The sequence below is a fragment of the Panthera onca genome, chromosome A2 (genome assembly GCF_046562875.1).
Source record: "Panthera onca isolate mPanOnc1 chromosome A2, mPanOnc1 haplotype 2, whole genome shotgun sequence".
Taxonomy (NCBI): domain Eukaryota; kingdom Metazoa; phylum Chordata; class Mammalia; order Carnivora; family Felidae; genus Panthera; species Panthera onca.
In genome coordinates, this window is record NC_138340.1 from 54974608 (window position 1) to 54989333 (window position 14726).

At 52.1% G+C, this 14726-nt stretch overlaps 1 protein-coding gene across 2 annotated transcripts in view; it reads right to left on the reverse strand.

Annotated features, from left to right (window-relative positions):
* Window positions 1-3140, reverse strand: part of FGD5 (FYVE, RhoGEF and PH domain containing 5) — a 121713-nt gene extending 118573 nt beyond the window's left edge. For both annotated transcript variants that reach the window (XM_060631846.3, XM_060631845.3), the window contains exon 1: window positions 2618-3140. In XM_060631846.3, coding sequence (XP_060487829.1) covers window positions 2618-2630 — 13 coding nt within the window. In that variant the 5' untranslated portion in view covers window positions 2631-3140. The remainder of the gene's footprint in view (window positions 1-2617) is intronic.
* Window positions 3141-14726: the final 11586 nt, after the last annotated feature.

The following is a 14726-nucleotide window of genomic DNA, read 5'->3' on the forward strand; positions in this document are numbered from 1 at the left end:
TCTTCCAATTTCACCTCCCAATCGCATCTTAATTTAACTTTCATTCCTGGGTGCCTGCTGGAATGTCCAAGCCAAGCTTGACGATTTCTAATTAGGCTGCTGTTAAGCTAGTCCAGTGATCCACAACAGGGCACATACTGGGCAGACTGCATGGGACGAAGTTGGAAAAGCATGGGCCCCAGGCTCAGACAGACCTGGGCTCCAATCCCAGCACTGGTACATATCAACCGTGCCATCTTGGGCATGTCACTTTGCCTCTCTGAACCTGAGTTTCTTTCTTGGCAAAATGAAATAAATACCTCCTTTTTCTATAAGGCTGTTGAGAAGTTCGAAAGAAATAATAGAAGACACCTCAATTAGAGGCCAACAGAAACTCAATTGGCCATCATTTCTTGTGCATCTACTATGTGTTCAGCACTGCATAAAAAAGTAGGCTCTCAAGCTGGACAGTCTGTATTTCAATCCTATCTTGGCTCAGTGACCATAAAATCCCTTCAGCTCAGTTTTCCAACCTATAAAATGGGGATAGCAAGAGTACTCACCTCATAAGGTTACTGGGAAAACTGAACTGATACAAGTAAAACACTTAAAAGACACACCTAGTTCATAATAAGTGACCAATAAATGTTAACCAGTATTCATTAGTGGCTTATGACAGACACTGTTCCAGGTACCTTATGAGCTTTATTTAATTGAACTCGATGACAAAGATCATACCCTCTCCATTTTTCAGATGAGGAAACTGAGGCACCGAGGTTAAGTAACCTCCTCAAGGTCACCTAACTAAGTATATGGTGGTTCTGAAATTCATTCCCACGGAGTCTATGGACCACTATGTTACATGATCAGGAAATTCAGAGCATGGCACACAGAAATCATTATGTGAGGTTTCCATCATTGCTATCACACTGAAAAAGTAACCAGGTTTATGCTGGAGGCAAGTTCTAGGACGGCTAAACCCAAGAGCAGCAACTGCTGAGATTTCCTGGGTCCAAGCCTGCCTCCAAGTTTATTCCTGCTCACTTCATCCCCCATATTCTCAGGGAGGGGAGGGCTTGCCCAAGCCTCAAGCAGGGAAACGTGGGAAAACTGGAACTGCTCTCACCATTGTTTTAAAGTGGGTTTTATTAGGAGTGTAGGAAAAAGCTAGCCTGCCTGGCTCTGTTCAGGCTGTGCCAGAAACAGGCTGGAGGCCACCTTCTTCCTCCAAGGAGTGGCTAACTGAACACTGGGACCCCGCTCCATCCTCTTCCACTCCCAAAGTGGCACCCCTACTCCCACCCCACCCCCATTCTGACCCACTCCCTCACTGTCCAGGCATCCACATGCCCAGCAACAACAGTGCCTGGCCACATGAAGGCAGCTACCACACTCCCAAGTCCCCGAGTGTCTCCTTTGTCAAATCAGTCCAGCCAAATGTCTCCCTTCTGCACCTCCTAAGACAATGACTTTTTTCATTAAAAAGTCTTTAAAAAGAAAAAGCCACAACACACACATACAAGGCAGCAGGATATGGTTCTAAGACAGCCAAAATGGTGGCTTCCTGTTTCTTTAGGGATGTGTGTTTTGGAGTATGGCTTCGGACGAGGGTGTTGGTCAGAGAGAGGGCTGCCTTCTGCTAAATTTTAAGAGAAAAAGAAAAAAAAGAGTGACTATCCCTCCTTGGCAGGGAAATGAAGTTAGCTGAGATTGCTGGCTTGCAAGCTCGCCTCTTCAGGGAACTTTCTGCCCTCCGGGTGGATGGAGTCAGGAATCCTGAGACCGGTTCCAGGCATCGCCCATGGGAGTCTCAGTTACTAAATCTGTTAAATGGCACTCCTCGGAAGGGATTGCTAATATTTACTATCAAACGCATTCTGGATTTCCCGGAATCCCTGAACTGGCAGAGTCGGACTCGAGGGATGGAGGGAAACGTCTGGAGTGTGGCTCAGCCTCAGCGGCGAGGAGCGTCCCCTTGGCATGTGGTCCCCTGGGGGAGGCACAAAGAAGGCCCCGGGCCAGGGCGCGGCGAGGGAAGGGTACGCTGTGCGGGACAATAATTTAGAGCTTTCTAGTCTGATCCCCAGAGTGAGCTCTAAGTCTCGGGGTCTAAGAGAGAGGAGGGAGCAGGAATCGTCTTAAGAGTGCGCCGCCAGGTACTGAGGGACCAGGAATAGACCCCGGGGTGGCGAAGAGCTGCGGGAGGATCCCGGGGCCCTGGAGGGACCTCCGAGGGGCCAGCGAGGATCTGGCAGGGACCCAGAGGGGCCGGAGCGAGGATTCAGGGCGCGATCAAGTCGCCTTCGCGAAGGGAGCCTTCCTCGCTTGCCAAGCGGTCCCCCACGCCGGGGTGGCCGTGGGAGCGGGATGACGGAGTACACCGCCAGGGTGCGGCCTCGCGGAGACGGAGGGAGCGTCCCTGAGGCGGGGCGTCTCGGACGGGGGCCCCCGATGATCCTCAGCCTCCTCGGCGAGGGGACTCCGGACCCGCCCATATCTCAGCGGCGGCCGACAGGGCGGGAAGGTCGGGGGATTTTCGGCGGCTCGCTCCCGGCGCCCCGTGGGCTCCAACTTGGAGCGCCTGGCGCGGTCCCCTCGCGCGCGTCCCTCGGCGCCCGAGGTCGAGCGGGCCTCCTACCTGCTCTGTTCATCTTCCAGCACGCGCAGCCCAGGGCCGCCCGTCGGTCAGTCAGTCGGTCAGTCCCAGCGCGAGTCCGCCCGCCGCCTCACTCCATGGCCGCCCCGCGGGGCCCGCACTCCCAGGCGCCCGCCCCGCCCCCCCTTCCCCCCCGGCGCGCGCCGGACTCCGCGCGGCGCGCAGGGCAAGTGGGGGCGCGGGGCGCGAGCCTCCGGGCTGGGCGGGGCGGACAGGGGCGGAGGGGGGAGGAGAGGGGGCACGAGCACGGGGCGCGCGGGGCGGCGGCCGGGACGGCGCGCGGCGTCGCGTTCACTCGAGATTCCGCGCGGAGCGCAGGGCAAGTGGGGGCGCGGGGCGCGAGCCTCCGGGGGCGGGGCCGCGCTGGCCGTGGGTGGGAGAGAGGAGGGGGCGCGAGTGCGCCGCGCATGGGGCGGCGGCCGGGGCAGCGCGCGGCGTCGCGTCCGCTCCGGGTCCGGCTCCGCACCCGGCGCGCTGCGCTCTGGCCGCCGCGCCTCTGCCGCCGCCGCGCCTCCGCCCCCTCCTAGACGTTTCCTCTCGCTCTCCAAGAGGAAGGCTTTTTTTTTTTTTTTTTTTTTCCTCCCCTTTCTGCTCGGTCAGGGATCGAAAGAGACGAGGGGCGAAGCGTCCCCGCGCACATTTAAAGGGGCAGTGGCGACTCGGGGAGCTGCGCGAGGTTCAAGGGACGAGGATCAGTTGCGGTGGGGTGGGGGAGCCGGCGAGTGCGGTTCTTGGGACCCCCTAGTCCTCTCGTCCAACGGACCAGCCATCTCTTTCTTTTCAACCTCGGGTATGCATTCAGTCCTGTGTCAAGTGCTATGCTGAGATCAAACAAGACAGCTCCCAGTTCTTACCCTCGTGGAGCTTAGATGGGAGGACGGTGGAGACACAAGACAAATGAGCAATAAATATCGTTTCAGAGAGTGATAACTGCCTAGAGGGAGATAAACCAGGGTAATGGGGCAGAGCACTGACTCTCAAAAGTGTGTGGGTCAGCTTCGGCATTGTTAGAAAGGCAAATTCTCAGGACCGCCCCCCCACCTCCGCTCCCAGAGCTTACTGAATCAGAAATCCTGTGTTTAATAAACCCTTCATGTTTTTCTGATGCAACCTGAAGTTTGAGAACCACTTGTGTAGAGTACGGGTGATGAAGAGAAGCCTCCCTGAGTTGCTGACATTGAAAGAAAGACCTGGTTGCAATGAGCCTGTGTTCACTTAGCACACACCTGACCAGCACCTCCCTGGCACCGATGGATGATTTGTACCAAGCCTTCACCCTTGAGGTCCTGGTCTGACTGGTCATGCAAACATAAGCAGATAGCTCTGCTTCCCAGCACAACTGCTAGGATATGACAGGAGTGCACAGGGGCTTGTGGGAACTCAGAGGTATCCCTGGGAGTGGAGAGGGTTCAAGCAAAGGAAAGGCCTTTCAGGTAGAGGAAATGGCTTGAGCAAAGACTTAGAGGTGTGAAAAGGCATGCCCTGTTGGAGGAGCCAACAGGGGTCGGCTTGGCAGGAAAATAGATGGTGTAGATGTGTCCCAGGGGCGCCTGGGTGGCTCAGGTCATGATCTCCCTGTTCATGGGTTTGAGACCCACATCGGGCTCTCTGCTGTCAACACAGAGCCCCCTTCTGATCTTCTGTCCCCCTCTCCCTTCTGCCTCTCCCCTACTGGTTTTCTCTCTTTCTCTCAAAATAAATAAATAAACTTAAAAAAAATTCTCTTTCTTTAAAAAAAGGAAAAAAAAAAAAAAGTGTCCCAATAGGAGGTACAGAAAGGCCAAAGTAAGAGGTGCCTTCTTTTTTTTTTTTTTTTAGGTAATCTCTATGCACAACATGGGGCTGGAACTCATGTCCCTGAGATCAGGAGTCACATACTCCACTGACTGAGCCAGCCAGGTGCCCCAGAAGTGCTTGAAAACCATACTAAGGGCTTCATTACATCAGCCAATGAAAGCTGAAGGCAAGGAACATGGCTTCCATATATAACTGGCTGTTTACATTTATGGAGCACCTACTGTGTGTCTGGCATAGTGCTAAGCTCTGTACATGCATGTTTACTCATTTAAGCTTCATTGCAACCTTGTGAAGCTGGTATCAAAATTCTTCCCATGGGGCACCTGGGTGGCTCAGTTGGTTAAGTGTCCAACTATGGCTCAGGTCATGATCTCACTGTGAGTTTGAGCCTCGTGTTGGGCTCTGTGCTGACAGCTCAGAGCCTGGAACCTGCTTCAGATTCTGTGTCTCCCTCCGTCCCTGTCCCTCCCCCCTCCTCAAAAATAAACATTAAAAAAATTCAAAATTCTTCCCATTTTACGTTTGAAGAAACTGAGTAAATTGCTAAAATGAGATTTCCTGCCTCTCTTCTTGCCCTTGCTGTTCCTCATCTGCATCTCCAGAACCCCCGCCTCAAAGTGTGGCTTGGTCATTTAATAGTTTGGTTGTGAATCTACTACTATGTGAGTCTACTAAGCCCAGGGTGTGGGCCCCCAGCAATTCCAGTGTCCTTTGGGAAGGGCAGCAGGAGGCGTATGTGCTGTGGGAGGGGGGAGTGGGGGAGGGGGGTGTGTGTCCTAATTCATTTCGGCAATTGAGCCAAAGTATCTACTATGTGGAAATTGGAGGAGGAACATGGAACGTACCCCTTTCCCATTAGTACCATCATTCCTTCCTGTCCATCAAATAGTAGAGAAAGGCCCAGACATGACCCCTTGCCAGGATGATGGCTCCAGGGCAGGGATGTGCTCACCTGCTCACCACTGCAACCCTGACATCTAACACAGAGCCCACCACTTAGTAGGTCTTCAAAAAAATATCTACTGTCCACAAGAATAGGGCCCAAGACAGAGGTTCCTGCTGTTGTTCAGGATCAGTTTGGTTTTCTGGGATCAAAGATGGCGGAGGCTAGAATTTTTGTGATTTGGGCCGGCTGTGTTGGGACCTTGCAAGGAGGCAGAATTCCAAATGGACACAAGGCATTTTACAACTTTGGCTTTGTCTCCCTGAACCTGGATACCTGCGGTCCAGCCTTTGGTCCAGGAGTCCCAGGTAACTGGATCTTTTTATTGCATAGATGAAACACCTTACTGCTATAAGCATGGTCCATGGAGCAGCACTCGGGTGCTTTGTAAAAAGGCAGAGCCTCAGGTTCCACCCCAGACCTCCTGAACCAGAATCTACATTTTAACAAGATCTCCAGATGATCCATACACACAGTACAGTTGGAGAAATGTTGCTGTAGATAACCCACCCCATTTCTTTTTGGCCAGATGTGCTTCTGGGGCGCACAGGAGTAGAGAAAAGACATCACAGTTTCCCCAGGTTCTCACTGGGATGAGAACTTAATCCCCTGACCTCTGTCTCCTTATTAATACGTTATTGGAAAGTTGGTAGGCTTCCGGATATCTAGGGGTCTGCACCCAGTAGAACTCCCAGTGCTCACTCAAAATATATTAAAACTATATGAGCGAAGGTCTGATTTAAATTGTTACCTGACCCAGGTGGTGCCTGGCACACAGAAGGTGTTTGGTGCACACAGACCAAAGACAGGAATGAATGAATTTCAGTGAGGTAATGTGGAAAGGCTCTGAAGAGGTTAAACTTTTTTTCCTATCATTATGAAAAATCTTATATAGTGTCTTCTCACTCACCAAGAACTTTTTCATACACTTAACCAGGTTTACTGATTTTGTTTCAGTTTATTTGTATCGTCTAAACACCACAATATAGAATTCGATTATGCACACATTTAGGCAAGGGCGTAAGGTGTACCTCAGTTTTTCTAAATTGGGAATGGAATTTGATCCTTTAGAGGACCTTTTCTTCTCTGAACTGCCACCAGAGTCCTCAAGCCTCCAGCCTTTTGTAGAGAAGCACTTGTGCCTCTGGAGTAGAAAATCTACCGCGGAATTTGTGTTCTCTGGACAAGCTCTTAATAAACTTTATGGATCCCTGCAAGGAAGGGGAGGAGAAGGTGATGGAGATGGTGACGGTGGAGGTGGGAGAGGTGATATTGGAGGCAAAGGAGGTGAAGGTGGTGAGGTGACAGGAGTAGCTGTGAAAGTGATGGTGAAAACGGAAGATGTGGTGCAGTTGGCGATGGCGGAGGAGATAGAGGTAGTGAAACTGACAAATGCGGAGGTGAAGACTTGGAGGAGGTGATGGGGGTAGTGGTGGAGTTGGTCAAGGTGACGGACATGGTGGAGCAGATAAAGAGATGTGTTTAAAAGTTGAGGTTGTTTCTGGGACTTAGCAATACAACCCAAATAACCTAAGACCTCAGGGTAGGAGCAGGAGAGGGAGGCTCAGAGAATTCAGTCAACAGCCAACCTCACCCCTCGCTGTAGGGCCTGTGAAAAGAAGGGAAGGCAGGAAGAGACCTCATGCTTTGCTAAGCCCTTTCCACGACTGTTGAATTTAGGATTTGAGGCTAAGCCAAGTCTACTTAAAAAGATCATAGCACCAGTGACAGTTGGGAAAAAGCACCGGTCTAAACTCGTTTAGCTGAAGCCACTTGTTGGTGTGGAGTGATGGACTATGAAGTGGAAACGCTTGTTCCTGTGTTTGCTTTTCCTAATAAGAGAAGATGGATGTGAAAGACCATAAGGCTTTACAAACATCCGGCGCTCATATTGGTGGTTGGACTTGCTTAGTCCTAATGGAGCTGAGCCATAACCACACACTGAGCTCGGGGGCTGGCTGCAAACACCCACAAAGGGCATGGCCGTGTGGGGTAATGAGCCCTTCACTCATGGATTCTTCCCAAGAATCCTATAAAGGGATTATTATATCCCCATTTCACAAAGGGAAAACTGAGGCCCAGATGGAAGTGCCCTGTCCTATAGCCCAGGCAAGACTCAACCGTTCACTCCAAGAACATAGTCTGAGAACTTAACCACCAGCCTACACTGTTCTCTCTCTGATGAGCAGGAAGTCTGCCTAGATTTCCACGTTTTCCAAATCATGACTACTGTCTCAATCCCCCTCAGCAGACCGTGAGCCACCCAGGGTAGGTATTATACCCACACGACAGACTGGGAAACTGAGGCCCAGAGGGGGAAATTGTTGGCCTCGGATCATACAGCAAGTGGGGGGAGCAGCCAGGGCTGGAATCCACACGTCCCATCATCCAGGCCCAGGCCAGAACCACATGAAGCCTGAAACCACACACCTCTTCCTCCAGTGCTGCTGCAGTCGCTGCCTTTGCCTTTTGAGGACAGGAGCCAGACAGGACAGGGGCGTCACATGCTTGACCCATGGCAGCAGTCAGGCCTCCCTGACCAGTCCTGCCTTCTCTGTCCTTTATTCTCCTCCTCCTGTCTTTCTGTCTGTCGTGGATGGTCCTAATGGCCAGCAGCTCCCAGCTTCACAGTGATGGCCCAGCCCATATCTGCAGGAGCGTTGGGAGGGGTGTTCCAGGGAACCAACACTGTGGTTCTGATACGTCCAAGGAACAGCTAGGTGGGAGCCTCAGAGCCTGAGCACCTGAGGGTGAAAGGGACGTGGCCGGCTGTTGCCAGATGAGGAGGCTGTGGCAATGAGAACAAGCAATAGTAACAATGAGGGCAAAGAGCTAACGTCTACAGAGCACTTTCTCTTTACGTGCTTCTTGTGATCATGTGGAGTGATTCTATCATTACCTCCAAATTACAGTTAAGAAAACTGAGGGTCAGGGAGGTAAGAGGCTTACTTAAGTCTCAGAGCTAGTGGTCGAGTTGGGACTAGACCTAGGTCTTTCTGTCCTCAAGGCTGGGGCTGTCACATTACATCATGTTTGTCTAACACCATGATGGCAGAATCAGAAACAGAATGACTGGTGGCCAGCCGGCCTTCCTTCCTTCCTTTCTTCCTTCCTTCCCTCCACAAAAGTGCACTGAGTACCTACTCTGTGCCAGGCACTGAGCAGGGTACTGGATAAACAGGCCAGACTCCCTTCATGCCTTTTGGAGCCCCCAGAACAGCCAAGGAAGCAGGACACCAGTGGCAAATTATCTGCCAGTTTGATAGGAGCACTGATGGGGAAGACAGTGGCCTCCTGAGTCCCCTCAGATGCCTTTAGACCCTGGTGGGGGCTGACCAGTTACCCGGGGCTTCTGAAATTAAAGTCACCCCTCAATGGACCTTTTAAGGCCCCTGGGGTCCCTCCCCACTGAAGCTTCCTCCTTCACATGTCACACACACACACACACACACACACGACACAGCATGAAAGATCAGGATCCTCCAAGTAAGCAAATGCCTCCTGTCTTTTTTTTTAAATCCTTGAACCATCCAGGGTGAATAACCTACCTGTGCACAGCTTAGGTAATTTCAGATCAAAACCACTGAAATCCAGGTCCCTGTTCCCGCCTGCCCAGAGCCCCTGCAAAGTGCACAGCCAGCACCAAAACTAGATGTGGCCACATTCTCAGACACAGAGTGCCCCGACCCTGTGAGCTTACACTGAGATGGCCATGGCCCAGCCTCCCAGACAGGCAGTAACCATACTGACCTGCGGGCAAGTCCGGGCCTCCGTTTCCCCATTGGTAAATCATAATAATTAGTATTTGCTGAGTGCTTATTGCGTGTACTCTGTAAATGTTCTGCACATATTATCAACTCATTTAATCCTCTCAACAAACCTATAAAGTAGGCAATATAATTAGTCCTGTGTCACAGATGAGGCTACCATGCCACAGAGAGGCTGAGGCACTTGCCCAGGGATGCTCAGCTAGTAAGTGATAGGGATCCCACCCTGGCTCTGGAGCTGGCTTTATGACCCCCTTCAGCACACAGCACCCCCCTCCCACCCCCAGTGGATGTGATAATAGTGTCTGCTCATTAAATGAGACAGTTCATCTAAATAAATGTTCATTATCATTTAAATGTCTAGTAAACGGGGTGCCTTGGTGATTCCCTTGGTTAGTTGGTTAAGCGCTGACTCTCGATTTGATTTCAGCTCATGATCTCACTCTTCAGTTCATGAGTTCCAGCCCCACGTCTGGCTCTGTGATGACAATGTGGAGCCTGCTTGGGATTCTGTCTCTCCCTCTCTTTCTCTCTTCCTCTGCCCCTTTCTCGCTCGTGCGTGCATATGCACATGTTCTCTCTCTCTCGAAATAAATAAACTTAAAAAACTAAATGTCTAGTACATAGTTGATGCTTAATACATGTTTATAAAGTATACCAGGAAGTGGGCATGAAAAACCCACAATCAGAGCAGAAGAGACAGGTGAGGGCATTTATTGAACAGCCGCTATATTGGGATTGGTGAGAGGGGGCAACGGAGGCATGTGGAGGCAGCCTGGGTTCTGCTTCCTGCACCAGGCCAGAGAGGGTGACAACCAGGGTTTTGTTCCCATAAAGCTGGGACCCATGCTGGACACCTTCTCCTCCCCCTTCTATGGAGGTCCCTCCTGGGTTTCCCATTTTCTACCAGCAGCAGGTATGCCTTTGTCTACAGGGACAAAGTGTGCGCTATTCAAATGGAAATGACCCTAGCCCTGCAGCCTCCCCAGGTGTTGGCCCCCAGGTCCCTGCAGCCTTGGACTGCTCCCCCACTGCCACAGCTGCAACATCATCAGCTTCTAAGGCTTATCTTCCCCTGGAAAGGCATTGAGTTGCCTTCCTGGCTCCAGGGGCGGCAAATCTGAGCCAGACACCTGCCGGGGTGGATGGGTTTTAGCAAGACCACCCTTCCCTTCCCTTCCCGTGCCCCAAAGATTGGTGGGGGGGAGGGTGGGAATACGGCAGATAAATTTGGTTCAGGCATCTCCCACCCCTGCCCCCACTGCACACACCCAGGCCAGGCATGAGGAGAGAGGAGCCTGGGGCCTGAAGACCCCTTGCTCTACCAGTTACTGGCTTTGTGGCCTCAGGCATGACATCTCACCTCTCTGCACCTCAATCTTCTCCTCTGTAAAAGGGGAATGAGACTTTTCTCTTGAGCCAGGGTGAGGATTAAAGGAATGTTGGTTCCCCCCTCTCTCCACTTTACTGTCCTTGATGAGCTCAGAATTCAGTTCAAGGGGAGGGCGTGGGAGTCAGCTAACCATGACACAGTGGAACTGGGGGTGAGAGCAGGGGATTGAGTCCAGCTGAGGGGCTAGAGGAGAGGAGGTGACATGGGGCTGAACTTTAAAGGTCAAGTTGCATTTTCCAGGTTGAAAAATAGGGTTCCATTCCAGGTAGGGAAACAGCCTGAGCAAATGTCTGTGGGGACGGAAGAGGAAGGCGAGGTTGGGGCAAGGTAGGAAGTGGTCACAGCACAGGATGATGCTGGGGTGGGGGCGGGGAAGCTCTCCAATGGCAGGCCAAAGAGATTGGACTTTCCCCTCTGTAGGGGATAGAGAGCCACAAAGTGTTTCTAGGGGAGGGAGGGACATGGTCAGACTTGGGTGGTAGAAAAGCTGGTAGCCAGAGTGCTAAAGGAGTCAGAGGGTCAAGCCTGGAGGTGGGATGACCCAAGGAAGCTGGGACAGGGGCCCCAAGAGAGATTAGGCCTGAAGTCATGAATGTTTCTGACCCACAGTTGTGAGGGCTCAAATGCATGCTGGCAAGACTTCCAGAAGGAGGACAGCTTTGCTCTGCACCCTGAAGGAGTCATACAAGCAAAAGGGAGCAAGGCAGGGCAGAAAGTGGCAGGCAGAAGCTGGAGGTGAGAAGTGGGGGCCAGTAGCTCAGTTAGGCTGAAGTGTGTAGCATATAGGGTAGGGAGTGCCTTTAGGTGACAGGGACAGGTAGGGGCCCCAAAGGCCATTGTCCAGCAGACCTTCAGCTCCCCAAGGAAAGGCGGAGCTCTGGGGGAGGGGAGTCTGGGGCTGGGCAGGGCCAGCTTGCAGTTTTTATCACCACTGGGTGGGATCCAAGGTCTGTGGAGGAAGTGACCACCCTCTTCCGGCCAACCATTTTTTTTTCCTTCTGCTGGCCTGTTTGGCTTTTTCCCCGAGGCTGCATTTCCACAAGGGCCCCTCCTGGCTGGCTGGGCGTGGGTATGGCTCGACCACACACCCATCAGCAGGGGCGGCCCGGCCCTAGGCTTCCTGCCCCTCTTTGGGCAGGCTGATTGGAGGAAAACAGCCCTCAAGCCTTCTTCAAAACAGGAAACTGCTCTCCCTGCTTCCTGAAGGACAGGAACTGTCCCCATGGCAACCATGGGACAAAGAGGCTATGTTAACCCTTCCGAGGGCAGGCCTGGCTGAAAGCCCCTTCTTAACCAATCCCTTGTGGGTGTGGCACACCATACAGGTGACAGGGAGGGTCTGCTTTGGTGACACCCTCAAAGTCTCAGCACTAGCCCGAAGAAACAGCAGGGCTGGGATTTTATACCCATTAGATGGATGACAATGTCGAGGCTCACAGGATGAAGGCCTGGCCATACAGTAAGTCAGGTGCAGGGGGCACAGGTGTGGGGTCTGAAGTCAATCTGCCTCCATCATGGCTCCTTGCTAGCTGTGTCCCTTGAGTAAGCGGCTTAACCTTCTCCAGCCTCATTTTCCCTACCTGTGAAATGTAACAATTAGAGCACCTGCCCCATGGGACTGTTGTAGGCATGCTCTGAAGTCATTCATTCATCCAACACATATTCACTCGTGGTGTGCCAGCTGCCACAGGTCCCCTGGATACGGCAGTGACAACGCTCATGGAGCGTGAGTATCCTGCCTCACGGGGTGAGTATCATAGTTAGGGATGCAGTAAGGAAGCCCACAAGCCAGTGCAAATGGGAGACTTTCAGAGAGTGACCAGTGCTCTGAGCAATGAGAGGGGAGTGGAGTGTGGAGAGGTCTCTTGCTGGTCCAGGAAAGGCCGGGACGTGGGGAGAGGGAGACATGCCTGTTGTCCCAGCACTTGGGGGGGACAGCATTCAGACAGAGGGAAGGCCCAGAGGAGGGAAGGCCTGTGCCATCTGAGGAATAGTGAGTTGGAGGGAAGGGAGAAGGGAGGAGATGCTGGCCATCACGGCCCTTGGGCTGTGTTCTCAGAGCAAGGCAGCGTGGCTGAGGGGCAAGGCAGGCAGGAGCATGCTCTGAGTTGCATTTGTACAATTCCCTCTGGTTCTTGGTGCCCATGGGATGCAGCTGAGAGACAGGGACTTGGGACTCTGAAAGGCATATTTTCTAGGGGACCTTGTGCTGTGACCCTTGAGAACCCTGAGTCCTGGGGAGAGGCAGTAGTCCGTTGTTGTTTGCGGGGCCGGGGCAGGGCGGGGACCCTGTGGCCTGTGTCCAGGAACCTGGCCTTTTCCTTGACCGCGTACCAGGACACATCCCTCCCCCGCTCTCTCTGGATGCCCAAGGGCCACTGTGAGGAGGCCATGGAAGTAGCCCCCAGCATAGTGGCTCATGCAGCAGCTGCTCTGGGAGTGAGTAATATAGGCTCTCTTTACCATGGCCTCCAATATTTAGCACTTCCCCAGCTCAGCATGCTGCCTCATCTCCCACCACCCTCCCCTTTACCCTCAGCTCCAGTCAAGCTGGCCTTCCTCTCCATCCCTGACCCTGCAAGTGCCCCACAGCCCCAGGGACTTTGCACCTGCCATTTCTGCTCACTAGAAAACTCCTTCCCAAATTTTCAGAATTCTCTCTTTATCTTTGTTTATTTTGCCAGTTTCACTATGATATGTCACGCAGAAGATTGATTCAAGTTATGTCTGAAGGGAGTTCTCTGTGCCACCTGGATTTCAATGTCCGTTTCCTTCCCCAGATCAGGGAAGTTCTCAGCTATGATTTGTTCAAGTACACCTTCAGCCCCTTTCTCTCTCCTTCTGGAACTCCTATGATGTGGATATTATTACGTTTCATTGAATCACTTAGTTCTCTAATTCTCCCTTCATGGTCTAGAACTTTTTTAACTCTCGTTTTCTCAGTTTCATCTTTTTCCATAATTTTATCTTCTATGTCACTTATTATCCCCTCTGCCTCTTCAACCCTAGCTGTCACAGCATCTAGTTTATTTTGCACCTCATTTACATTTCTCAATTCGTCATGTCTATTTTTCAGTTCCTTGATCTCTGCAGCAATAGATTCTCTGCTGTCTTCTACGCTTTTTTCAAGCCCAGCAATTAATCTTATGACTATTATTCTAAATTCTTGATCAGATATATTGTTTATATCTGTTTTGAGCAATTCTTTAGCTGTCATTTCTTCCTGGGATTTCTTTTGTCATTTTGGCTAGTTTTCTGTCCCTTGTGTGTTTTAAAAGCTTGGTATGCGTCCTGCACCTGCGAGCACTACTGTATTAAAGAGGGGTCATACACTGCCCAGGGCCTGGCCCTTCAGGAGGTGTTTTTTGGAGAGTGTTACGTACTCTCTGTTGTTGTGACTCTGGTTGCTTTATCTCTCTACTTGCAGGGATGTTTGGGACCCTCCACCAGGTGTGCTTTGATTTGTTCACTGAAGTAGCCCTATGGCCTGCCAGGTTGGCCCCGTGGGCCCCTAGAGACATCTCTGTCATTCTGCAGTCTGGACTCTTGGAATTCAAAGTCCTCTGGCCTCAAGGCTGCTGTGTTTGAGGGATGAGGGAACTTCGGGTCCCCGACTTCTCCGCCATGTTGGATTTCTGTCTCCTTCCCAAATTTTCACATGGCAGGACTTGCTTCCCTCATCAGTTGGGCTGCAAGTGTCACATCTTCTCAGGGGTGCCCTGACCACTGCCCACCCCAGTCCCTCACCATCCCAACACTCAGCGTGTCTTCTTCACTTGCACTTACCCATATCTGAGATCCTCCCATTTGTCTGCGTACCTGGGTGGTGTCTGTCTCCCCACCTAGAAGGCCAGCTCTTGGAGGGCATGGCTGAGTCTCTCCTGCTGGCTGCTCTCTCCCCGGCACCTGGAACAGAGCCTGGCATGCAGTGAGCGCTCACTGTAGTATCTGTTACACACCAAATGCACGCATAGCAACGGGGACCCCCGTTCCTGGGCGTAGCAACAAACTTCCATTCACCTGCATAGTCTGAAGGGACTGGCAGTCTTTCTTCCAGGAAGATGGCGCTCAAGAGGAGTCAGCGGGAGATGAGGGGAGCAAGGATGAAATGCTTGCCCTATGGAGGAACTAACATTTGTTCACCAGGAACTGTGTTGGGCATTAGCACTAGCAGGTATGCATCATTATCCT